Source organism: Apus apus, chromosome 3 (assembly GCF_020740795.1).
Source record: "Apus apus isolate bApuApu2 chromosome 3, bApuApu2.pri.cur, whole genome shotgun sequence".
NCBI classification, from domain to species: domain Eukaryota; kingdom Metazoa; phylum Chordata; class Aves; order Apodiformes; family Apodidae; genus Apus; species Apus apus.
Window position 1 is genome coordinate 50,786,901 of NC_067284.1, and position 27,166 is coordinate 50,814,066.

At 38.5% G+C, this 27,166-nt stretch overlaps 1 protein-coding gene across 7 annotated transcripts in view; it reads left to right on the forward strand.

Annotated features, from left to right (window-relative positions):
- MACROD2 (mono-ADP ribosylhydrolase 2) overlaps positions 1-27,166 on the forward strand; it is an 890,240-nt gene that overhangs the window by 187,514 nt on the left and 675,560 nt on the right. For all 7 annotated transcript variants that reach the window (XM_051613308.1, XM_051613312.1, XM_051613309.1 and 4 more), the window contains exon 4: positions 4,267-4,296. In XM_051613308.1, coding sequence (XP_051469268.1) covers positions 4,267-4,296 — 30 coding nt within the window. The remainder of the gene's footprint in view (positions 1-4,266; positions 4,297-27,166) is intronic.

Genomic DNA, 27,166 nt, shown 5'->3' on the forward strand with positions numbered 1-27,166 from the left:
AGGAAAGATCAAACAAAATGCAGTGACAGGTAAGGATGTGTCACAAAACATGTAGAAGAAATGTACTTCCTCTTCTATAAATTACTGATACTGTGCTCACCAGCTGCCTATTATGATGTTTTACTGGCAAATAAAAATGGTGTCTGAGGCAATAGAATATCTTGCATCTTACAACACTGCGAGTTATAAAGATGTCTTCTTGAATAAATTTCCCAATTAAAAAGTATTGACAAAAATATTTAGTCTTTTTTACATCAAAATAAGCTGAAACATCTGCTGCCAAAGTCAGACAATATCAAGTAATCTTTTAAAAGTATATTTTTATTATACTGACAGATGCATGGCTGCATGACATAGATGTCAATTTAAGTTACTAGTGCCATTAATACTTGACAAAGACATGCTCCCAGAAGAATTATATTTTTAAAATGTTGTCAGATGAGTATATGCCAACAAAAAATATCCAGAGTTATTCGGCTGTGTTATTAAGAAACCTAAAGGCTTGTTATCTCCAGAGACATAAGAAAAATTGGTATTTGCATCATTTCTGTTTTCTAAATTCCACAGAATTCACAGAATTCTGTGTCTGCAAGTGTCTGTTAAGGCAACCCACACATACATCCTTTTCCATTTTTTATACCTTTTGGCTTACAGCACAGAAAGATTTTCAGTTTTGTTTGATGTGAACTTCAGCATTCTTTTGCTTTCCACAAAATTTCAGGTAATCCTACTTCTTGGCAAGGATGCTGTTGTAAAGAGAATATTGAGGAAAATGTTACGACCTGTGCCAGAGTTCCTGGTCTGCTTATTCAGTCAAAAAAGTGTTGGAAATCTATATTATTTAATGTGTTAAGAAGGCAGAGATTTGAAACATTCACGTCCAGTTCTTCTGTGTCAAATATGCTGGTATATTCATTATTAAAATTTGTACATTTTTAGTACATTAGTGCATTTTAGTAACCTGAGATTTCATTGTGGGCCTTGCGTAACGAGACACTAAGCTTACTTTAAATTCTTTATTCTCAGGTCTTTTGTTTTCTGTTGTGTTTTGTTTGTTTGTGGGATTTTTTTGTTGGTTGGGGTTTTTTTGTGTGTGTTTTTTGTGTGTGTGTGTTTTTTATTGTTGTTGTTGCTTTTTGTTGTTTGTTTATTTTGTTTTGTTTTATTTTTTTCCTCTCCCCACAGAAATTGTTTGAAAGGAGTTTTATTTCTTGGAGCGAGAGTGGAGTTTTCTGGGTGGATAAGACCAGCATTCATGGAATTTGTTTAGTAGCGCTGTCCTGGTGCTACTTCTCTGTTAAAAAGAATAAAAGTCTACTGAATTTCTTGTTGAATTTGAGGTCATAAACATCTCATTAAGGGCTAAATCTTTACACTCAGTGATTAGAGACTGTTTTTTCTTTTAAATGGATTTTTTTTTTTTAATGCGGATTTTTTCTTAGAGATGATCTTTGCAGAAATACTTTTTGCTTCTAATGTTTCTAATGTAACTAATAAAAGAAATCTAGAACTAAAAGGCTGAAAGCCATATTACTACTTCTGGATGTATTTCTTTTCACTGTATTGAAGCAGACTGTAAGGATGAGATCTGTCTCAAAATGCAGAGTTCAAGACTCCTTTTAAAGTAGTAGTGATGAGCAGCAACTCTTGTGCGGTGATTTACTTCATCCTGAAGCTGCTATTTAAAATACATCACGGGATCTGGTCACCACATATGGCTTTTTTATTGTTTTGTGGGGTTTTTTTTATATTTTTGTTTTTACTGAAGCCTGTGTTACTGGTGCAGGCAAAGATATTTAAATTTATATGAGTGCTCACGTCGGCTGCCTCTTGCAGGCCTCCACAGAAATGCTTTGGATGGGTCTTTATCAACGTGTATTGTATTTCAGTTTGACAAGAGAGTACGTAGTCTGCTGGCTGCCTGACCACTCTGTGTTACCTCTCCCCTTAGTATAAATGAGTACATATTAAAATAATATTTCAAGGATTCTATTGTGAGTGGATTTTCAGAATTAATGTCCAGGAATCTAGTGTAGACCGTAGTTTGTAAGGAGGCAATTTTAGAAAGGTTGGACAGTTCAGCTTGAATGGGTAACATGGAGAATTAAATGAAGTGCAAGAAGTCTTTACTTCAGATTTCTCCAGAGCCACTCTTACTGTTGTTTGTTTCTTATACTGTTCTTTGCCTTGGTAACTTGGTAGCTATTCAGTCTTCCTCTTTCCTCCCACCTTAAGTCTCCTGTGTCTTGAGACTCTTGTGCAGCTCTTGAATGGAGAAATAAGAACAAGACATTACTCAAGATGGATTTACAAGTTGTCTGCAGATGTTGTAATGCTGTGCTACTGAAGGCGGGGCACGCCCCGAGTCAGACGAGGCAGCTGTGCATGTTCACATTGTAGTGGTGCAATCAGGGGGCAGTTTGAACTGTTGACAAGTTTGGAGGTTGAAAGCTCCTAGGGTCCCACTGCTGGTTGCTCATAACTACCCAGAGTTGAACCTCTACCACGGGAGTCCCTCTCAGTGTGTTCTGCGACACTTGATCATTTGGGAGCACTGTTGGACAAAATGCATCTCTAGGTTAACATGAGGCTGTGCTGACCTTTTCTCTGAATCCAGGTGAAAGTCCCCCAGCTCTAACTGTGGAAAAATATTAATTAGGTGCTAAGTGACAAGTTACTTCTTTAACAGTAAGGTGTTTCCAAAGATGGAAGGGTATATTTTACTGGGCCTTTCAAGTACAGCCTAAAAAATATGAAAATAAAAGTTCTCGCTTTTTGAGTGGCTCATTATCATTCTGAAAAGGACACTGTAAATATAAATCAATCATCGTCTTTCTTGGCATCATAGGTAAACTTGTTTGATTTTCCTTCTAGTATGCAAGCATAATTCTTTTTTACAAAAAGTGCTTATGAGTTATTACTGCAATTTCAATAGCTGTATTAGATGCACTGCAGCCAAAAATCTATTTGAACTTTTTTTGCTGTTTCTATAGAGAAGGGTGTGATGCTGACATACAATATATATTATTAACAAGTTTTTTTAAATATTGGAAAGATTAACATTGTCAGGAAAACTTAATGAGAGAAACGTAATCCTCTGAGAAGCCATCAAACGAGAGTTTGCAGTGGGGATGTTGGCTGGGTATCAGAAGAAGCTTTAGTTTTAGCAGTGGTAACTTTGGTTACAATGAGGTATAACAGGCCATAGCTGTGTCTCTCAAGTCACTCAAACATAATAACTGAAATCCTAGAATTTGAATAGTTCAAGAATGAGAATGGTAATTGTAGGTGTATTCTACAGTGCCAAAAAAAAAAGAAGAAAAAGCTTGAATAGCAGTCTCATGGCAGTAGAAGATGCTTTCTATGATTTCCCTCTGCTTCCTAAATAGAAGAGTGTAAATTCCTAGCTGTTTTTTTTCCCCATCACTTTCTTGTGACTTTTACATAGAATATGTAACAGTATAACATATGAACACTGGAAAACAGCTGCTTTATTCTGTGTATCTTGCCACCTATCCTTGTCCTGGAGCAGAAATGGTTTGATATATTGCTTTTCCTTTACTCATCAGCAAACAATAAGAAATACCTGTGTCCAGTCCTCGTGCTTTTGCCTTATACTCTTTTGTCTGTATTACGATACAACAGGGATTTGTTTCCCACACACCTAAAGGGTGAATACTTTACTCAAGGCATGTTTAGAAGCCTAGGCTTCCCGTATGTTTTTGCCCAGGCAGTGAAAGGAAAATGTTTGGCATGGCTCCAGTTGTGCTAGCTTAATTTGAAGTACCATCTTGTATCACCATGCTTTGAAAATTGCTTTCCATAAGTGATTTAACCATTTCTGGGCTGGGTAGCTGGATGGATACAGTACAGAGGCAATTAAGAATACTGAGTAAAATCCAAACTTAATTGCATACAATGGTGAAACACCCTTCTATATAAATGGGGCCAAGTTTTCTCATTGTCATTGTCAAAGATCCCATGCCATAGAAAAGAAGGAAAGCTAGTCAAAAGTTGCATCAAAGTCTATTTAAGTTTCCCTATTACTGCTTATTTATTAGGTTATATGTTCAAAGATCCTGCAAAATAATGCAAAGGTAAAGACTGTGATTAAAATTTAAATAAATGATTGTTTTTGCAACAGAAGTTTTTGGGTAAGTGGAGAGTAGCAAAACCAACAGAAAATCTGTTGTGAAACAACTTCTGTTTTGGTTCTATCTGTATTTAAAGAGCTCAATGCTAACGATTCTCCTTTTGTTCTTGCAGCTAATTCCAGCCTTCTCGGAGGTGGAGGAGGTGAGTCTTTATGCAGTATTTATTCTAAAATAAATGTGAAACAGATGCTGAAGAAATACAGTGTTTGTTGGTTATGAAACAATATGTGAAAAGTTCAAAAAATGGAAATGTAGAATCATTCAATGAGAAAACTCACCAAAGCTGATGTTTTGTATCAGTAGGCAGGGTTTGTGACTGCTGCTGAATCTGATTTTCCCACTGGATTAACTAGAGCTGACCTCTATAGGGGGCTGACTGAAACATAAAGGAAATTAACTGCTTTGTGTTATGATGTGTTTAAGTATTTAGGATTTTTAATTTATTTCAAGAGAACTTTAAATTTGTGTTAAATAAACAGCTTTAAAAGAAATGTTAAATAATTAAAGAACAGTACGAAGTCATTTTAGTGAATTAATGAGGCTTCATCTTTGTACTTCTTTTTTTCTTTTAACTTGGTAGATTACCCTATCCTGTTTTCCAGAGTACTCAAGTAGATTTCAATACAAATGTTGGGTGCATGTAAGAAATGCTACCAACCTGCCTCGTAGTAAGACAGAGATGCTCAAGTGCATATAGTGGGTATTGTCTGTAAATATATGGATGCTGTTTCATTTTAGTTGATTGATGCTATTTTGCTTGTGTAATACTGTAATACTGTGGCTGTAAAAGATTATGTGAGTGTTAACAAGTCAGGAAAAAAACCAAAACAACAAGCCATAAAGAGCTTGATTTCAGTTTTCTGTGACTTCCCCTGCCTCCCAGAGGGAAGTAGAAGATTTCAGTTCTGGAAGTTTCACAGTGCAGGAGCGGGTACAGGCAGCGACTAATCTTCCTTCCTGGCTGGAGTTAAAAGGACTTCATGATCAGAGCTTACATATGCAAGGGTAAAGGAAAGGGCTCTGTAAAAAGACAGAAGATGGCTGTTGCTTGTGAAGCTTGAGGATAAGTTGTCAAAGTTTTTGTTCTAATGGCCTTAACTGAAGGAGCAGCCCTTATTTGTGAACCATGAAAAAGTGCTGGACAACAGTACCCAACTGTTCATGTTTCTCAGCTGTGTGTCTGGACATTAAAGTACAAGGAAGCCTTTCCTGATAATCCTGTTGGATTAATCTGTTTATTTTGATTAGAGTTAGTTGTTTGCAGTATACCAAATTTTTCTTTGTTTAAAAGATAATCCTTCAAAAGGTAATCCTTCCCTGGCCATTCATGTTCCTGCAGAGCCATCTACGTATGTCCTCCTAAAAAAAAAATAAATAAATAAAAAAAATCAATGCAAATGTTCAAATTCCAATCAGATTCCCCGAGCACTGCTGCTGCTGCAGGGATTTGGCTATTGACTTTCTGTGGTATTTATTCAGCTGGACCGTACTTCAGGAGTTGATGTCCGTTTAGCGTGGCACTGGGTAACGTGGCTCTCCCTTTGTGGCAGATGGGATGAGTCTGTGCTGTGGGTCAAGTCAGGATTGTCCCTTTATTTTATGTGTTAAAAGTGGGGGAACTTCAATCAACCTAACTTATCAGCGATTAAAAGCATCACACCCCTCCCCTCCTGCCCCACCCCCTTTCCCTCCTGCTCCCCACCTTCATGGTCTCCTGCCCTTGCAAGGCAGGCTGAGGTGATGGCAGCACATGAGGCTGGGCTGGTGTACTGCTACACCTTCTCTTCTGCATCTCACCTCCTTGCCCTGGCATTGTTTTGGGGCTTTTGCCACTAATTCTTAATTAACTTTCTTCAGCAATCTCAGGAGGCTCCTGTGGCAGGTTGAGTTTTAGTGTTTGGTGGGTCCTTGGGGAACTGGCTGCAGGCGGCACAGGGCAGCCCCGACACCCTCCCACTGAGGAGGTTTCCCTGCAGCCCCCATGGCCAGAACTCCACAAAACAATCCCGGAACCTTTAATATCTGGTGGAAGGATAACAACATATACCCTCATGCATGCAGGTAAATACCAAATTTTACTTTTTTATGGCTTAGATTTGGCTGCTGATGGTTGAGGCGCTGCGCTTGTGTTCCAGAGGTGCCGTGAGCGGCTCTTGGGTAGGGTGGCTTATGTGTCCTCTGAGCGCACTGGCTTAGCTTTTCCAAGAGTTCTGAGGGAAAAACCTGAAAATTTTGCTCCCAAAGCAGTCCTGAGTTTGGGCAGCCCCCATGGGGTGTCTGTGGTTCCATCCTTGGGTGCATGTGTTGGCTGTGCCCTTTCAGAAAAGGGAAGGGAGCAGGGAGTCTGCAGGCCAGAGCTGGCTCAGGGAGGCACCCACCTGGTCGACCCACCTGCCTACTGCAGGAGCCCCTGCTCCTTGGAAAAATGACTTGTCACTGGCAACATGCATTTCTCTGTTGAAAGGATAATTTTGTTTCCAGTTGAATGGTTTTGGATTTTAAATTCTGGGTATATTTTTTCCTTTTTTTGTTAAGAAGGAAGTGGTGGCAGCACTCTGTGAGAATTATTGCTAGTGAATTATTAAAACTTTATTATATACATAAACACCAAAGCCTTCTTTTGATTGCAGATGCTAAATATTTATGATAAAGCATGATACCAGTGTAGATTCTCCAATAATAGGATTCCAATCTCTTCAGTAATGCTCTTTAATTTAATCTCTCTGTCACTGCTGGGGGTATGAATACGTATCTTAGATTTACAGAAAATGGAAAAAAAAATTACGCTTGTCCAAGCTCATGCAATAGGTTTTATGATTTTGAGCTGCTTTGGAGCAGCTAAATGTTTGAATTTTTTCAGAATTGAATACAAATTAGTTACAAGTAGTTATTTGAACACTCTGATCTAATGTTTGCAAAATAATCGTATTTGTATCTGAAAGCCATCTTCTGGAGGAGAACTGTTGAGGAACCCGGCAGGTGACATTGTTTGTAAACATAATGCTCTTGATTGTAAGTTCAGGTGCTGCTGGTTTTGGACTGCTGCTTATCATCCCTGTGTCACCTTGGAGCCACATCAGGGCATCCACGTACTTTGATTTCCCAGAGCCAGAGCAGTGATTTGTTCTTCCATTCCCCATTTAAATCCTGTCTATTCATTTTCATGACCATTTGGAATGAAGAGATAAAAGCACAAAAGATACCAGAAACAATTTTTCACAGAACTATTAAATCATAAAATCGAGAAAACCACAACAGAGTCTTAGAAAAATCTTTAGTTTAATATAGATGTTGAAGGTTTCTTTCTGGTTTTCAAATAACTCTGAAGTTTCCAGGATTTCATTATGAGTTTGGTGAGTGAGCCTTTTTTCTTTTTAATTCTTTGCTGGTTTTAATAATTGATTTTTAATTAGGAGGCATATTTTGTTTTCAGATCTTGATTTATCACACATTCAGCATCTCACTGCTTATATTAACTTGCACAGATCATTATGACTTATTTGGGGATCATGTATTATTCGTTCTATTATGTTCAACAGTGCAAAGGTGAAAATTAAGAAAATTGCCTGCATTTGGAGGGAATGAGGAAAAAACCAATTGATATTTTGAGAGAATGTGCTGCCTTTTAAAAAAGGTATAATGAAGTTTTGGCCATTGAGAAATAGATATGCCCTACTTTGCGTGGCAGTTTTTTTCTTTACATTTTTTTACAACCATGTCAAGGAATGAAATTTTGTGATTTCATGCACTTTGTAATGCAAAGTGAGCAATAGCTGAGATTTCTCCTCCTCCTTAATGATTTTAGGTAGTCTGTGAAATTTTGTGCCCCACTTTTTTTTCCATTTTTCATTACTTTCCTTGGAGTTAATTTTTCCTATACTTCATTTGCTGATGGTAATCAGAGTCTTGCTGCATGCAGATTTCTGGATTGGCTTGCTTTCTTTGACCTTAAATTGAGGGTATATTTAAAATAGTAAGCTAGGGAGTTTTTCCCCCCTCATAAGATTTTTTTGCCTATGCTGAAGTTGAGGAAGAAGGCATCATCATTTATTGTCCTGTTGTGAACATAATTTTTGTTAGCTTTTTATCTTTAAAAACTTATTCACCATCTTTTGCAATCATTGTTTGGACCCATTTTAAATTGGTTGCCCCAAAAGATCTGTCCTTTTTTGTGTTACTCTCCCTCTCTCTGTTTCTCTCTTTTTTTAGCTAGTGTGACTGTCTTTTCTTGGGCTTTTGTTGACATGAAAAAAAATTAATTCCTATATAGGCATAAGTATGTTAGCATATCTTAAATGTAGACCAGACCTACCTCTCCAGTCTGCCAAGATACAGTTTGTAGGCATGTAATTTTCAGCAACTGTTACAGCATGGCGAGCTTGTATTGTGTTCACAGAAGGGAACTGGGTTTCTCAGTACAATGTTGGGTAGACTCCATTTTAAAATTGGAATTTGCTTGCCTTCTTTATTCACCCTTACTCCTCTGTGTTAGATTATAGAAATAGCAAAAAAAGTGTTTTCTCCTGCTAGAAAAAAAATTACCACAGACTCCTATCTTGGGAAGCTGGTTTATCAGGAGGGAAATGAGCTGTTCAGTGGCTTGAGTCTTTTGCTCGACCTGAGCACAAGAAAAATCACATGACAGAGGAGATGGGCTTTGTGCAAGGGTCAGCGTGCCCCTTCAAAATGCGAGCAGCTGTGCTTGCCTATGTGAAGGCATCGAGTGCCACATCAGCCCCATGGCCTATCTGAGATAAAGGCATGGATCTGGCAGATAGGACACAGGGTTGGGTGGGCATCTGCACCTTTCCAGAATGACAGCTGAGGGTCAGATATGCCACTTTGGGACACCTAAAGTGCGAGGTACCAGTGTTTGAGTATCTGGGTTGTGCCACTGGGGCCGAATGATGGTGGAGTTGTTTGTTTTCAAACATGGATATAGCAGGTGTGTAGCAAAACCATCATGGCTGCTGCTAGTGCTATAGAAGCAGAGGATAACTGCTTGTACGGCGCTGCTACAAAGTTGCTTGTGTTTGCCAGCCACCCTGTCTATTTGTCAATTGCAGACTAATAGGTTCAAAATGTCAGTGATTATCTAGTCAGTAGTAGCAGGAAGGAACAGCAAGCATAAATATCTTTTCTTAACATCTCTACCCTTGACTGGGGATAAAGATTTTATTCTTATGGCTGTAACTTAGATGTACTACTAACCATTTCCAGCCTCCTTTTGATAGTTAAATATAAAAAAAATAAAAGATTTTTCAATGTCTGAATAGTAACTTGACATCAGCTTCCATGGCAAATGAATATTCATGATCTTGAGAAGTGAAAATTATACAAGAGAAAATTAGAGGCAGGGGTGAGACAACTTGCAAAGCACCCCATAGCAATGTAACTTGGGAATGCTTTAATTATTAGACTGGCCCCACACTAGCCCATTCAAAATGTCTAACAGGAAGAAGACAAGCCTGTTTTATCCTGAACCAGGATGAGATGCTCTCTGTTTTAGATTTCACAGGGCTTGGTATTTACATAATTTAAAGGCAAGCGAAGCAAGGGTTTAAATCTAAAGTTCAAATTTGTGCATGACATGCACATAACATGAATGCGTCCCTTGAGAGAAGAAGAAAGAGTTTGGGAAAGGAGCACTGACAGGATTCTTTCATCAGGAAAATAAGCATTATTATTTTGTATTTTTTTGTGTCAGTCTGTTGGCATTTTCTTGTATCAAGTCAAATATGTTTGTCAGTTTGGGGTGTGCTTGTAACAAATGGCTTAATGGAACAAATGTGCTTCATCTGGGATTTCAGCTAGCTTCAAAAGCTTTCAGTTGCTTTGTACACTGCGTCATCATATCATAGGTATTTAGATAATAGCTATGAAGGTACAAAGATTTTCCCAGCAAATAATGATCATGTACAAGAACTGATAATTTAAGGCAAATGGCCATTTGCCTTTGTTGCTAATTAATCCCTTTCTGCTAGAAAATTGCTGCTGCAATTCTGTAGGGTTGTTAAAGTGTTTTATCTCTTTTCACTATTTGCATGCTGCTCTTGATCATCTCTGTAAATCGAGTGGGTTTGAGAGGGCTTTATCCACCAGTTCCCCCACTGTGACAGTACGTCAGCCAATTATAATGTTAATATTTATGCATTTTTGTATTTCTCTCTGTACAGCTGCAATACTAGTTCCATTGGTAGCCCTGTACCTCAGGGTAGGCTGTAACCCTTTCAAGGTGTTTGGTTCAGCCCAAAATCCTGTTACTATTTATGAGCTTTTTGGTGGATCAGATCAAAGCAAATAGATTTCTCTGTAATTTAACTACCTTTATAGAGTTCATTCAAACTTCCTATATAAGCAGAGTCTTTCTTTACAGGTCAGTTATTCTTGAAACATTTTTTTTCTTTCTTCAATCTGTGAATAACTCTTAATAACAACTTGAAATTTAGTCTATCCAGGCATACATACTAAGTGCTGTGCTCCGCCTTCTAGCATTGTTGCTGTGATAGCTTAATTAGGCATTAGAAGGTGATGTTTTATTTTTCATTCGTCAGTCACTGAATGCTGAGTCCACAACATTCTGAGCTCCCACTTAATTGTGAGGCCTTTTTCTTACTCAAATGGACATTCACACTGACTCTCCTCTTATTTAATTTTGGTATGAGGTAATTGCAGTTTTATGTACACACAACTTAAAAATGAACATAAACAGTTACTGCCATATATATATAAGGCTTTCATATATACATACTTCTACGTATATGCATGTCACTATATGTTTGTCTTGTAGTTTTTTTAGAAAGTCAGACTTAATGCTTGTATGTGCATACGCATGCTCTTGTGTATAAATAAAAATATGGCACTAGCAAAGACCTCTACTTCCTCCTGGTCATTGAAAATTTAAGGTGCTCTTGATAAACATCCAAGCCAAAAGGCAGGCAGTTATGTAAGGAATATATTTCTTTCTTTTTTCCTTTTTGTTTCACGTTATGAGACAGAGCTGCAGATCAGGATGAGAGATCACAAACATTCCGTAATCCACAAATACCACATGATGTATAAGGCAGTTCATGGTATATTTGTAAAGTGAATTGGACACAGGCTCTAAAAATGTTCAACACTTTTTCCACATATAGAAAAATACATATATATGTCTCACACGGGAGTCTTCCATGCAGAAAGTATGATTATGTTTTCTTTTATGAAGGTGATACTCAGGCATGTCTAGGATACTTCTGTTGAGACTCTGCCCCTGTAGTTGACGGTGAAGAGCACCCAGCTCCCAGGGTAAAAATAGAATCTGGGAGTGCAGGAAGCAGCGCCTGTGGCTGTGTGCGACAATGAGACTATAGTAAGTCAGGCATTTGAGTGTATGTATGTGCCAGTCTACACCAGACAGTTTTTAGAATTAAGCATTTCATTGACTTCCTAAAGAAAAATCTGTAAATTGGGACACCTGTCAAAGTTGCTCAGTTTCACGCCTAACAATCCTGACAATGTCCCTTTTGCTGAGGTAAGAATGAAGCCAGTGCTGCAGTGAAGACAGGTTTTGTTAGGCTCAAACAGGGGGGCGGTGTTTTTAAATCTCTTTTTCAGATTTAAGGTCTACAGCTATTTTCCTGGTCTTGTAACAGAAGTACTGACTGTTCAGTAGGAGGAAAATGTGAAATGCAATTTAAAAACAATATTTGTTTTTACAGCTGGAATTAAATAAATAGAATAAATGAAAGAAAATAATGATGGAGGTACTTGACTTGTAGACATAGAGGCATTTTTGAATATCATACCATTTACTGAAGCTTTCACAATGGCATGCCTAAATACAAAACAAAGGCAATCAGTGGAGAGGTCCTTGATAGTATCTGTAAGCCCCAAGCTGTTTACTTTATAGATTAAATGCATATGAATGATATAGGTGTGAGCAGCAAAGCATGGAAAAATGGCAACAAGATTTGTGATCCTTGTTGGTTATTCTTTTTAAAATGTTTCTGTGACCAATGAAATGAAGATATGGGCATTGCATGACATTAACGCTTCCCCAGAATGAGGGAGAAGATAGCTCTGGCTGCTGGCGTACTTGGAAACTCACATTCCCAAAGGTCGGAGACTGGAGTTTGTCATCATCCTTAGTGGCCCACCTCCCGTAATGGAAAGAATTTACAGTAGTTTCTTCTTTCTATTTCCAGTGAAGGCAATTACTCTTACTTTCAAAGAAAATCTTTAATAAAACCCAGGATTAAACTACAGAGGCAAGCAAAAACCAAGTATCAAAATTACAGATACTGCGGAGTTTACAACACTCTTCTTGCTGCGTAGAATGAAGGATTATGAAATCAGGTCTGCATTCACCTCGCACCTTCTGTTTCAGTTTTTCAGCTCTTTCCACAGAGCTTCACTACTCATTTATGAGTCGCTCTTTGCTGATCAGATTTTTCCAAAGTTCCTTTGTTCAGTACAAAACGCTTACAGATTATAACATGCAGCTTTTCAAAAGCCAAGAAATTCTCCAGCAGAGCAGCTGGCAAGATGGCTGTCTTGGAAAGATCTGTCCTTCTTTGTTTTCTGTATGCCTATCCTTGCAGTTCTCTTCCTTCAAGTTTTGAGAACCCTCTATCAAACAGACAGTATGAAGTGGATTGAACTTTTGGCATAATAAAAAAGAAAGAAACGTGGCAATTGCTAATGGAGGATTAAAACTCTTATATATCTGGAACTGTTTTTTCATAGAGGTTAGTGGAAAACCTGCAAATACAAGTCTGTTATTGCAGTTGCTCATCTTTTTTAACTGATAAAATCGGGGGGTAATGCAGCTTCCAGTTGCTAATTTTCATTCTCATGCCATATGAAAAGCTACAAAGTAGGCTGCTCCCATGATTTAAGAAACAAGTAAGGAAGTTCTCCCCCTCCACTTTCTAGGGCTTCAGGTTTAGCCTGAATCAGTATGTGAATTAACTTAAGACTTTATTTTTAAAATCACTCGTAGTGGAGGAACAGTAAACTGGGTTGGGAAGTAACCATGATCAGGAACCGTTGTATGAGCTTTATTATCACAGAATCTAAATGTTTTACTTTGGTGTATTTATCCTAATTGCTCTGCAACAGAGAAGTAATGTTTTCTCCATTATACAGCTGGGAATATGAGACAAGGAAACCCCGTGTTTTGCAAAATTTCCAAACAGAAGAGAGCAAAAATCAGCTCTCTGAAGGCAAAGTGTAGCTCACTGGGGTTTCATAATGCCAATATCAGGTTTGCAAATAGGAATTTTTATTCCTATTTGGAAGGAAGAGGATAATTTTAATTTTAGCAATAGTTTCTGGGTAGAAGCAGGATGATACTTGGAACAAGAGAAGATATACTCTACTGAGAACAACTTTCTGACAATTAGGCCTTAACTGGTTGTACAGCAAATTCTCTAAAGGAATGGCAGAAGGAGCACCAGCTGAAAGTTACTGCTTGAAAACCAGTTTTACAGTAATGGAGGTAAAATTTGAATATAGGAAAAATATGACATATTTGAGGCTACCATCATTAGTAATTCTAAATAAATGGCAATTCATTGTTCTTATTTGGGGCTTTTGTGTATGAAGTTAAAGAAAGGCTGTTTACTTTTATTTTGAACCTGTGTAATATTCATAACAAAGCATTTTTAAATCTTTTTGATGACAAAAAGAGTTTTCTGGATTAATAAAGTATTTAATTTTATTATCTACCAAATCTAGCCTCTTCCAACAGCAGAATTTCTATGATTCTTCCTGTAAAAATGCTGCCTTCTTATTATGTGTAAAATAGTTGGGTTTTTTTCTTTACAAAGTCACCGTATTTACAACTTTTTCCTTGTTCTTATGTAAATGTCTTGTGATGTGTAGGATTTATCATTCAAGTTTCTTTTAAAGTTAATTTATCTTTTTAAAATTAAAACTAGTATTTCTGCCATTTGGACTGACAGATCTGTAGTGTTGTAGTTTTGGCTACATATACAATAGCAAAAGAACTAAATATTTTTTGTCACTCTTCTACTGTTACGGTTCAGTCTGTTCCTTTTACATTGTCAGCCTGTTTCTCTGGGCTTCAAAGAAGCATTTGCTTTAATTTTTATTGGACAGGGCTGCAACTTAGGAAACTCATGTAAGCTTCACAAATCGTTCACAAACGTAGATGATTAAATCAATTATGTCTTGGCTGAGTGATCTATGAGTGTGTTATACCCACACAACGTTAAAAGAATGTTATTAAGGTGCAAAACCAAGTACTTAAAGTTAGGAAGTTCCAAAATTAAAGTTGCCTGCAGGCTTGCAGTCTCTATGCATAAATGTATTATGAGATTGCCTCTAACTGTACAATTGCACTGTTTTTTTCCTGCTGGAGCCTCATCTCAGTCATTCTCTTTGTTCAAAGCATAACCCATGTTTTACTTTTTGTGTACTTAAACTCTGGTCTGCAAACCAGTATTTGTTATGGCACTTACCAGTTTGAGATACGATTTCATAAGTAAATTTATTATTTCATAGATAATATATTTATCTTTCCCAAAACAGTGGTGCTACATGTAACAAAAAAAACCCCACAAATCTAACAAAAAAAAAAAAAAAGGAACAAAAAAAAGCACAAAAGTTCAGAGATTAATGTCAGAATTCTAATGTTAAGGCCCAACAGAGGATTAATTTCTGTAAAGAAATGAAAGTCCTTAATCAAAAAGTAGGTCTGGTAAATTCCAAGTGATTCTGCAAACTGGAAGTTGCACATTAGTTCAGGATGTAATGTAACCTTGAGATTCCCACCTTTGTGTGTATTTCATTATTTTTGTTTTTAGCAAGTTTTAGAGTGTGATATTAAAAAGGTTTGCTTTCATGTGATTAAGGAGCAGAGAGCTGACAGAGAGAGGAGTGATGGGTGTGGAAACAAATGTGAAGGGGAAGAGATGAGCGATAACTTCCTCTGTTGCTGGGCAGACTGTAATGTGAGACCCTCTTCTCAAACATGTGGGGACTGGGGAGTGAGTGTCCCCTTTCTAACTCCTTACCTTAATGTCAGCTTCTAAAACTAGTCTCTGTGTCTAGCCAGTCACAGTTTTTCTCTGCTCCTGGCTCACTGTCTGGTTTCTTTACTGGGAAAAGCACCAGTTTTAGTCCCAGGCCAATTCCCCAGATTCTCCTTGGAATTTGTGTGCCCTTGCCTTTCCATCGCCAGCTTCACTCTTACGTCTTGTCCTCATCACAGCTTTAGTCACCAGTCCCCCTCATCTTGAATGATGCCATCTGCCCCTAAACGCAGGTAGCGCCCCTTCTCCTTCCTTTCACCATTTTGTGCTGGGATGAAGGGAAAATTGTTCTGAACAGGCAGTAATTCGTCAAGCAAATAAAAGAGAACTGCCCATTTCAGAGTCACTACGAGTGAAGAAAAAGTTTATGAAAGCCTACAGTTACGGTTGTCGCATTTGTTTATCTTTAAATCAGTTTTGATTTTGAATGGGTAGCCCAACCTAGCTGTACCATGGTGGTCACCCCATCTGCTATTCCATTGCTGTTAGGAATGAAGGCAGTATTGTTGGTATAAAGGGATAAAACCCCTGGTGTTACTACCTTCTTTGTATTTCTTCACCGTTGATGATTCGGCAATAATTTCTCCACAGGGATTATTTGTTCAAGGGTGGGGTCTCTGTTCAATCCAGATATAACCCAGCTGTGGTGGAATTTAGCCTCTTCTCTGGGCTTACAAGCAATTAGTGCTTCAGCCAGGCTTGCCTGCCCTCCCAGGGAACAAAGGATTCAGCAGAAGTCTTGTCCCTTGAAATGACAGCTGGACAAAGAATCAGCAAATTTATCAGACAATTATTTCAAGTCACTTTTTACAGAAAAGAAAAGTAGCATGACCTCACCATGGACTGAGATGAGATCTCTTATAAGTTTACATGTAGATAACTAGTGGAATGGGTGTCAGACAAAATGAATATTCCTAATAACACCAGGTATAGATAACAGTCGTGTGAGTTTTGAAGGAAATTTGCTCTGATGACAGGTCAGTTTTTCATCAGGAGCTGGAAAACTGCAAACATATGATTATTCAAATAAGATGATATCTGCAAATAGGATATACTAAGCAAATACTATAAAGTTCATATGCAATATTATGATCTCCTCCCTGGAGAGTGGATTTAGCAGAAGCAGTTGGATTTTTTTAAACATAAAGAATGTGGGTGTTTAGAGGAAACTGCTTCTTGATAAAAGAAAATAGTATCAACGCATATCAAATATTAAATAAGATTCTCTCTTTTTCAAAATTAATTCCCAAATTTGGGTATTTTACTATAAAATTTTAACAGTTGTGGGATGTCTCCCAGAAGACCCTTCATTATGTCTCATTATTACAGCATATGTGAGGCGATAGTAGCCTTGGTTGCCGTAGCTCCCTATTTAATCAAGAAAAAAATGTTTCATGGCTGCACAGCTGGGTAACTTTATGTATCTATAGTTTTCTGAAGAAATAATCGTATCTATGCCCCATAGTATCTTAATGTGAATTCTGCTTCAAAAATTCATAAACCAGACTTGCTATTCTTTCTTTCTTGACTACATGTTAAAGTTTAAGGTCAGACCACAATTTTGCCTAGAACCTCTCTGGGTTTTCTTAATAAAGGAAAGGGTTTTTTTCCCTTTCGCAAGGCCAAATGTGATTGCAGGGTTTCAGCACGGCAGCACAAGGAAGGCAGAGTCCACACTGGTGGGTGTGACAGGTTTGCCATCACCCATATGGTTGTATGTTTTTTAAAAAAAATCTGAATTGTTAATTAAATTTTTTTCTTTCATTTACATTATTTAAAACCTAATACTCCTTATTGAAGAAGTTGTATCAGGTCTTCTCTGAAACTGCGATCAAATAGCAAATATTATCTAGCTTTATGTGCTAGATTTAGTTAAATATCTGCCCTGCCATGGGAGACACCATGAGGAAGACTTGTTTAGCTTTGCAGTTTCAGTGGTAATGTTTAAATAACTTTGCAGGCATGAAATATCCAGGAAGGCTGCAGCAGTCTCTAGGAGCTTCTTAGAGTGCATTAATGCCCTAATACTCAGGGAATATTTACAGTTTAATAATTGAGGAAAGTTGATTAAATACACAAAGCATTTAAATACCCATTTTAAGACCACATTAATTCCTGGCAAATTAAAATACCTTGGTATTTAGAATCACAGTCTTCTAGCAATAAGTTTGGGCCTTAAGGCCATGTTCCCATTCCATGTGAAGTAGAACAGTTGCGTTCACAAGGCTATGACATAGGTGCTATCGAGTGTGGTCTCTCCTGGTGATGGGATGTGAAGATTTGTGAGAACCATTCCTCCTAAGATGGTGGAAGACAACTGGAAAAGTTACTGGTTTTTTACATCTGTGAGGTTAATTTCTTTCCCTCATGTGCTGTTCTTTAGCAAGTCTAAGTAAGAGCATCCCAACTATTTTAAAAGCTTCTATATATAATCAGAGGAAAGTAAGGCTGGATCAGCCAGTATCAGTTTGGCTCAGGTCACTCCTGGTGGATGCTTCTGAAACTCTTCCTTATGTCCTTGCTTGTGACTCTGAAAGTTCTGTTAAGCACTTTCCAGTGCATCACTATCTGATATTATACCATTAAAGCTTTTTCCATGGAATTTTCTTGTTTGCTTGTTTTTGCTTTGCTTTGTTTTGTTTTGTTGTAGCTTTAAGCCTAAAATTAAAGGATTCCTATTGCTTTGCTGGAGTGGTGGGGGAGCTGTTTTGTCATTCATAATGTCTCATCGGTGAGAAAAGCAGGTGCCGCTGAAGCAGCCCACAAGGCTGAATGATGAAGGATCAGGACACATAAAAAATTTGTAGACTCATTAGTTTGTTTCAAGCTGTCCAACCTGGTTTTGCTTTTGTAGTGCAAAATGTCTGTAAACAAAAGTGTACACCTTTTGGCTTTCTGGAGAGAGAGGGGCAAGATGACGGCAGTACCCCTGCCTTTGTGAGTAGATCTGCCCTGGATGCAGTTGCCCTGAAGTTACAAAAGGGTACCAGTGGCTTTCTCTTCCTCATCTGTGGGAATAAATCAGACATTAGAGTTGTAGGCTTGGCAGTTAAACATTTCCATTTGTAGAACACTGACATACTAATGATGGTAATTTTGCATTTGTTACTACATGCCTAATCTAATTAAGTTTTTCTTAGGATACAATTGTTGTTTTTTGTATTTAATTATGTAAGCACCAGGTGCTAATGTTAACAGTAGCTGAATTCAGAAGGAAACCTTTTATCTTTGTGTTATGCAAGACCTTTTTTCTTTAATTTTGCAGTTAAAAAAATGCATACAGTATTTGGTTATTTCAAGGAGTTATATCAACATTTCTGATTGATACACATAGGAAACACTAATGAGGACTAGAAGTTTATGTTACTCTCAGTTCAAATGTTTGTAAGCTCTACATTTTTTGTTTCAGGTGTTCAACAGTTCAGACTGCTTTTCCCAGCTATACTGCTGATTTTGAGCACTGGCAGAGTTCCCACACTCCAGGACAGATCTGCCCCTGTCTGTTGGGAAAGGTCTGAGCTATAGGGGTCTGTTGTCTGAATTGGAATTTTGTGGAGCACTGGTAAAACCACTGCTGTGACTGCCAGCCTGGCTGCGAACTTTTTGCCACCATTTCATCAATGCTTGTTGAAACACTGAGAGAGAGTTTTCCATAGAATTCCTTGCCTGGAATAATAAACTCAAGTATTAGTTTTAAAGTTTAAGGAGCTGAGCTTTGAAATTATGTAAAAGACTGCTCAGAGGCAAGTGACTCTCAAAAGGTTTTGAAATTATAATGTTAATTTTTAAATAAAGTGCGCAGGAATGGCAGTAAAAATCTTCCACTTGTAGACTGGTAACTATTTTAATCTATTAAGTAAAGATAAGTAAAGCTTGCATTTTCTAGTTTCTAGTAATTCATTAGTAATCTACATTTACATACATTTGGCATTAAGTATGACAGAAAAATTAGATAAATGATCGATGCATGTTTAGTCTAAAGTGTAAGGTACACATAAAACATTCCCTTTACTGACAAATGACAATTGTTTAGAGAAGCTTTTTTCAGCCTTTTCTAATTTGTGAATTATTATGCATTTTATAGATGTATGGCCTGTGTGTACTGTGACTTTAAGCCTGCTGCCAGCATGCTGCCTTCTTTTAGTTACCTTTCATGGTTTCCTTCAAAGTGGGCTTTTAAGCCCCCCATGGACCACAAGACAGTAGTAGTGATCCGAAACATGCTACCTTTCCTTTAAGGATCCCCACAACCTACTGAGCTTAATGATCACTTTTCATTGGGCTGTGAAGTATGGTTGTAAGGTTGAATGTGAAACCATTTTTAGTATAGGAACATAAAGGTTCACATTTATACTGGTGTAAGATTGACAGCTTCCATTATTTTTATTCTAGATCCAGGTGAACAAAAAAGCTGTGTCTGACAGTTGGTTTGAATTCAGCTTTCCAGTGTTGTTAATTGTGGAGATTTCCCCCATACCTGCCATTGTTCTTAAACACCTCTGTTATTTCAAGTTCAGTTTGTTTCTTACCCATCAAGCTTTAATTCAAACTCTACTCCTTTGCTGGTTTATCACAAAATTTGTTCAGAGGCTTCCATTTATTTAAGATTGTCTTTTAACTACTACTGATTATGCATTGCATCAAAGAAAAGTGGTTGAAAACTTTAAAACCACAAATAAAATATACATCAATGGGTTACAGTAATGAATGCTAACGTACTGTTTCTTCAGAAAGAGCCCATTAGGGATAGAAAACCATGTTTCAGGTGACATGAAAAGTAGTAAGTTTAACTTCTGAGAATAGCTTGCTAGGGTTAGTGATCAGGTTTTACTAGAAGTTCATTTTTAAAAGATTAAAATAGGTGTATTTAGTATTAGTTCATAGAAGTCTTCGAGTCAGCATCAGGATTCATTACAGAATCACGGAATCATCAAGGCTGGAAAAGACCTTTAAGATCATCATGTCCAGCCTATGACGAACACCACCACATCAGCCAGACCATGGCACTAAGTGCCACATCCAGCCTTTCCTTGATCACATCCAAGGACGGTGCCTCCGGCACTTCCCTGGGAAGTCCATTCCAATGTCTAATCACCCTCCCTGTGAGGAAGTACTTCCTAATATCCAACCTAAACCTCCCCTGGTGCAGCTTGAGGCCATGCCCTCTTGTCTTGTTGCTAGTTGCCTGGCAAAAGAGCCCAGCCCCCACCTGACTACAACCTCCCTTCAGGTAGTTGAAGAGAGTGATAAGGTCCCCCCTGAGTCTCCTCTTCTCCAGGCTAAACAACCCCAACTCCCTCAGCCTGTCCATATAAGACTCCCCCTCTAGTCCCTTCACCAGCCTTGTTGCTCTCCTCTGGACCTGCTCCAGCACCTCAATATCCTTCTTGAAGTGAGGGGCCCAGAACTGCTCACAGTACTCCAGGTGAGGCCTCACCAGTGCTGTGTACAGGGAGAGAATTACAACCCTACTCCTGCTGGCCACACTATTCCAGGTACAAGCCAGAGTGCCACTGGCCTTCCAGGCCACCTGGGCACACTGCTGGCTCATGCTCAACCAGTTGTCAACCAGTATTCCCAGGTATTCTCTGCTGGGCAGCTCTCCAGCCACTCCTCCCCCAGCCTGTAGGGCTGCCTGGGGTTATTGTGGCCAAAGTGCAGGACCCTGCACTTGATCTTGTTGAATTTCATGCCCTTGGCCTCAGCCCATCGACCCAGCCTGTCCAGGTCCTCCTGCAGCTTCTTCCTGCCCTCCGGCAGATCAACCCTCCACCCCAGCACGGTGTCATCTGCAAACTTACTGAGGGTGGACTCCATCCCCACATTCAGGTCATCGATAAAGATGTTGAATAGGACTGGGCCCAGTACTGATCCCTGGGAGACACCGCTGGTCACCAGACACCAGCTGAACACAGCTCCATTCACCATCACTCTGGGCTTGGTCATCCAACCAGTTTTCAACCCAGCGAAGGGTGCACCTGTCGAAGCTCTGGATTGCTGGCTTCTCCAGGAGGATGCTGTGCAAGACTGTGTCAAAGGCCTTACTGAAGCTCAGGCAGACCACATCCACAGCCTTCCCCTTATCCACTAGGCAGGTCACCCAGTCATAGAAGGAGATGAGATTGGTCAGGCAGGACCTTCCTTTCCTAAACCTGTGTTGACTGGACCTGATCCCCTGGCTGATTTCTGCATGCTGCTTGATGGCACTTGGGATGATCTGTTCCATAATCTTGCCAGGCACTGAGGTCAGGCTGACAGGCCTATAGTTCCCCGGATCCTCCTTCCGGCCCTACTTGTGGATGGGCATCACACTGGCCAACCTCCAGTCATCTGGGACCTCCCCAGTCATCCACGACTGGTGATAAATAATGGAGAGCTGCTTGGCCAGTTCTTCTGCCAGCTCCCTCAGCACCCTAGGATGAAATTATTCCTGATGAATTCTTAGGATGAATTCTTCCTGGCAATCAGGCTGGCCTGCACACTGATGGGAATAATAACTTTAATTTAGTTCCTAGAATTTTTTTTGCTTTTGAATGCATTTTTCTGTTATTCCTGTTCCAGGTGTTGTGGTTTTTTTCAGTACAATGATTTATTTGGGTGATAAGAAACAAGACTGCAATATTTTGGAAGTTGATATAAACTTCCATGTAGGGATGCTTGGAAAAAAAGAAAATAAGACTATCTTGCAAAAAAATATGCTGGCCTCATTAGGTGCAAAAGTGTCTCAAATGGTCCTTAAGCAGCACTTTGGCTTCTCCAGCTTCTCAGCATGAAAACATGTCTAAGTAAGTTATATTATTTCAGGACACTGAACAGCTTGCTTCAGATCCAGCAACCCTGTTTATTCTTTGGTTCTGTTTTGTTTTGGTTTTTGGTTGTTGTTGGTTTTTTTTGTTTCCTAAATGAGTAATGTCACTCTGCATTGTTTACATTTACATTTCAAAACAATTAAGCTAAAACAGCTTCATAAGGTCTGGAGCTAGCTTCTCTCAGGGAAAGTTTTACATTTAGTTTCCAGAGTCAGGCAATAAATAGACTTGTTTTTGGTTGTTGTTCTATTTTCCAATTGAGTGTGATTGTGTATGTGTTAATCTTTCTGAAGAGGTTTGAATGCTGTTTATTCCAAGTTGTGCATATTGGCAAGGATACTTATGTATGATTTCTGTAGTGCTTTAATTATCTTCATGAGAACAACAAAAAACTGATTTATTATATTGCACTGAAATACCTTTTTTTGTGAAAAAGCAGAGTAGAAAACAGTAAAAGCTGACTTAACTTTGGTTACAGAATCAGGTACAAAGAACATTCAGAGACTTTACTCCTTGTATTTTTCTGTGTTCTTGTAATGTATCCCATCTGTGATATATATGAACAACTTTTCTAGCCTGAACTGAACTTGATTGATAACATAATAGTATTGTTCTATTGCTTAGTCACAAAAATATTACAAAATGTAGGGAACTTTAGGCAGACCTAGCATTGCTATTTAAGAGACCATCATGCTCTATTTCATTCCTTCCCCAGATACATCTTTCATCAACCTTCTCCTACACAGTTGCAATGCATGTTGCTGAGTGTGCAATCCCACATTTCTTTGCTACCTGTTATAATAACTGGCATGTCTTTCTCAGTAAGTAAAGCTTTAGAAGTAGTTTTCCCATGAGGCAAGCCACTGGGGTAAAAATTTAGACAAGGCTGTAAAGCTTAAGACCTTCTCAGCTTTCTTATTTTTGGATCCTGATTCTGTTTTCTCCTTGTGGGATTAAAATAGGATGCCTAAGGTGGCTGTATGAATGAGCTGCCTTCTGTATAGCATTTCTTCCTCCTGTCCTTACTTAGCAAGGTGAAAACCTTGCTTCAGCCAAGAACATTAAGTGGTTTGTACTAGATGGTCTGTATGTACTCTTGCACATATGGGATAGAGCAGATCAGAACTGTTGTGGAGCTGCTTATATGGCTGTCTGCCATAAGGACCTGCCATCCATGGCTGTATGGAGACCTGGTGGATCATGCGCAACAAAGGACAGCAGTTTTGTTTCCTATGTATGTTTTTCCCTATACGTATACTGCCTGGGCTCTTTAAAGCAGGAACAATACCTTAAAGTGTCTGTCTCTCATCCTTTGTCCCGAGCAAATTCCTTGTCAAAGAGTCCCAGAGTGTTTTCACATCCCTCCTACTTACCAGGAGACAGAGCTGGTGTGCAGCAGAGCAAATGGGGGCTCAATCCCTTCCAGCTTGAAGGAGAAACTAATTTTCCTTCAGGTGATTGTCATGCCTGTTTCTGAAGGTTGTCCCTACAGAGCTCAGTGACAGCCTGCTCCCTGGAATTGTTAAGTGGTGAGCAAAGACAGGCATCAGTCTGTGCAAGTGATGCTCTTGGTTCCCAGCAGCAGTACGGTCACTTCCCACATTGCCTGTGCCTGCCCCTCAACAGCAACAAGAATGATCAGCGTAATTCCTCCACTGGTTTTGCAAATGGTGCAACCACAGTTAAGAGGTCTGCTGTCAGCAGGGGTTTAGAGGGCCCCGGGTAGGATTTAGCCACTGTTGCTTATACAGTTCAGAATAATTTTCTGCTCCTTTGATAACTCTTGATGTGTTTTATTGAGTTCCAGTCAAATCAAGTTAAATGTTTTAGCACATTGTCTTTCTGCAGACTTTTTACAGAAGGCAAGTGTAATCTTTCTTAAAAAGAAAAAATAATTCCCCTTTGATCTTTCCAGGGAGATTACTTTATTCATGTGAAGTGACCTGGCTCAACATTTGATAACTAGTGTGTCACTGAAGGTTCCTCATTATGGTCCAAGCTCGCAGACCACCTGGAGTGCTTCATTATTAATGTGAACTTCAGGTTAAATTTTTAGATCAGTGCAGGTGCGTTTGGCACTATTCATTGCAGGCTGGTGACACATGCCTTATGAAGGGACAAGAGTACGTGAAGCTGAATGTGTCCAAAGGCATATGGAGCAGTTAGTGTTTTGACACCAGCCGTATAAGGAGTGTAGGGACTGAGGCTTGAGCTCTATGTCGGTTATAATCTAACTTTTGCTTTCCTTGGCAGTCGTTCTTTGATACACAGGCACTTAATCTCAGCACCTGGAGAAAAGAAGTAGAGAAGTCAGAGAGAGAAGGATAAAGGGGAAGCCACACTTCGGTTATAGCCAGTAACTTGGGAAAAGCTTAGTTCTTATTCCAGACATGAATGTATCCTTGGATGTAGATGATAGTTACATGGCAACCGGACACTGCAGCGCCCTCCAGATTGCTACTGGTTGTAGTGTAAGATGTAAGTAATCCTGTTGATGCAGCTAAGATGTTGTTAAGATGAATTTAGGAAGAATCTTGCATCTCCTTGATGGAAGCTTAATTTTAACTGTTTTTTGCAGTAGTTGCATAAGCCATCTAAACTCTACCAGCCATCCATTTTGCCTCCTGAAATCAAATAAGTGACTTACTGAATTAAATCTCTGATCTTAACTTGTTTGGTTTACAATCTAAATAAATAAAAAAGCAAAAGATAACAGAGTCTAGTGTCACACACAGAGCAAAGAACAACAGAGCTTTTAAGTTGCAAGGTTATTAATTGTTTTCCCTGCATTCTTGTTTGTGCGTTATTTTGTGGGGTTTTTTTTTCCTTTTTTTGGGGGCGGGGGGTGGGTGGGGGGTGGAGGGAAGAGTGTTTCTCTGGGGACTTCTCTCTCCTTCTGTCTTTTTTTTTGTTTTGTTTTAAAACAAATATGGAAAAAGCAGAAGTGGGAGGAGAGGTGGATTCATAGGAGCAATGGAGCTGGAAGGACAAAGGGAGGCTCAAATGAGGGGGAAAAGAGTGAAAGAGAGTGGGAAGAACAGGAAACTGGAGTGTGGGATTGAGAGCATGGGGAAATATGGGCAGGCACAAATTGCAAAGAGGAGGAAAACTCCTAAAATGTGTTACTGTTTTCTTTGAAGATGCTAGCCTCATTGCAGTAACATAGCCTCCTTTTACTCATTGAGCACCAGATACTGACATTATCTGCTTAAAACAAGTAATAAAATACATTAATGCTTTTTTTATTAAGAGCTAAAGCTCCAAAAGTTATTTCCTCAACAGACATCTGTCTCAAGTGCTGAAGGATTAAGGGTTTTAAAATCTTAGACAATTGTATATAATTTGTGTAGCTGAAGTCTTCCTAGTAATTTTACTCGCATTTAAACTGAATATATGCTGATTGTTTTTGTTTGCATATGTCAAGAGCAGTGCCCTGGTTTTCTAACAAGGTATCATAGCACCTACTTTAGTTGAGTTGAAAATAGCATGGAGTCTGAAAATGGGAATGCAAAGTAGCTCTGGGCTAAAATCTGGTTCTAATGACTAAGGGAGTCGTCTTTGAATTGGAAAGCTAATAGAAAATCAACAGATCTGAGGACACTGTAACCACCAGAGACTAGAATTTCTTAGAAGTGGCAATTTTTTTAAATTACAATTTTATTAATAAACCTATTCCATGCAGTAGTTCCAGTTGTATCTGAATGCATCAGAGTTGACAAATCAAAGTAAGGATATTTTAGATTAATGTTTCTTGTTCTGGCTAGTAGCACTAGAATATACTTCATTCTGGTATGACCTGGCTCCTGAATTTTTTTCTTTTTTCTTTTTATTAAATATAAATCAGTGAGTTAGATCTCTAGGCACAGAATTTTTTTATTTTTTTTTAATTTGCTGTTAATATAGTGATTTTCCTTTTTGGACTTGTTTTCAAATATGTGGATATACCTATCTTGTAGCATTTTAAAGGGCTAAATTGCCATTTAAAAGTTTAAAGTCATCTGGAGATCTATTGAATAATTAAAAATGAATTAAATATACTAATTAATGTTATTTTATATCTGTTACCATATTTATGGAGAGACATCCAAGCATTTGCATGGTGTATTTAAAATGTGTCTGGTGAATGTCCCACATGAAATAAATTCTTTTCATTGCATTTTGGAAAAGTACATATTTAATAGTGAAATGCTTTGCTTATGTACTTATGCAACTTCAGTGTATAATATGGGTCCAAAGGTCTTTAATTTATTATAAACATGGGACTTTAATGACAAAATAATGGTGCTGATGTATCCGTAACCTTGGGATTAGATATTAGTAAGGTATCATATCTTTCAGCTCTTCCTTATGTGATGTGACATTGCTGCCCCAGACATTTTTTCCTGCATGAGCAATCAACATAAATGAAAAATAGAAAGCATTCACATTAAGACAAGAAGCAGTGTTACTTTCAATAAGGTGACTTCAGAAAACTGTCACACAGATATTTCACTGGAGACATTCTGGTTTGACCTCTACCTCTTCATTCCTTTTATTTTTTTTTTTTTTATTTTTTTTTTTTTTTATGATTAAACAGAGGAGAAGAGGTTTGTGAAAGCCCTCGAGAAAACTGACAGTTCCTTGTAGAATGTAGCTTTCTCATTTCCATATATTTTCCTGCAGGAGAATGGCTCTCTAAGAGCACATTAGCCTTCAACCTTGGCAGGTGTAGAAGTAAATCTGTAGTATTATGATTGAAATGTTATACCTGCTTATTCTAAAACTGACATGATAGGTGACAAATGACAGAGGTATTACTGGGTCAGGTGAAGTCTTTGTCATAATCCCTTTTCCCCTAACTTTTAGCTGTTGCAGCAAAGAGAATCCTGTTTCAAGGATTATTAACACCACCTGCTACAAAATTCCTTTGGGAAGGACCATAGTGCTTTGGATTTGAACACTGACTTTGAAACTTGGAAGAAAATGGCACAATCTCTTCAGATACTGCAGTGACTACTTTGGTTTTTTTATAAGCCTGTCTTCCCTCTGTGAAAATGTATTATTAATGATAGAAATGCCGTTTCTCCCATTTCAGTGTAAAAGTACATTACTTTTAAATTAATTCCTTAAATACTCGTGTTTCGCAGGATTTAGATATGCATTCTGCTGCAATGAATTGTGCAGC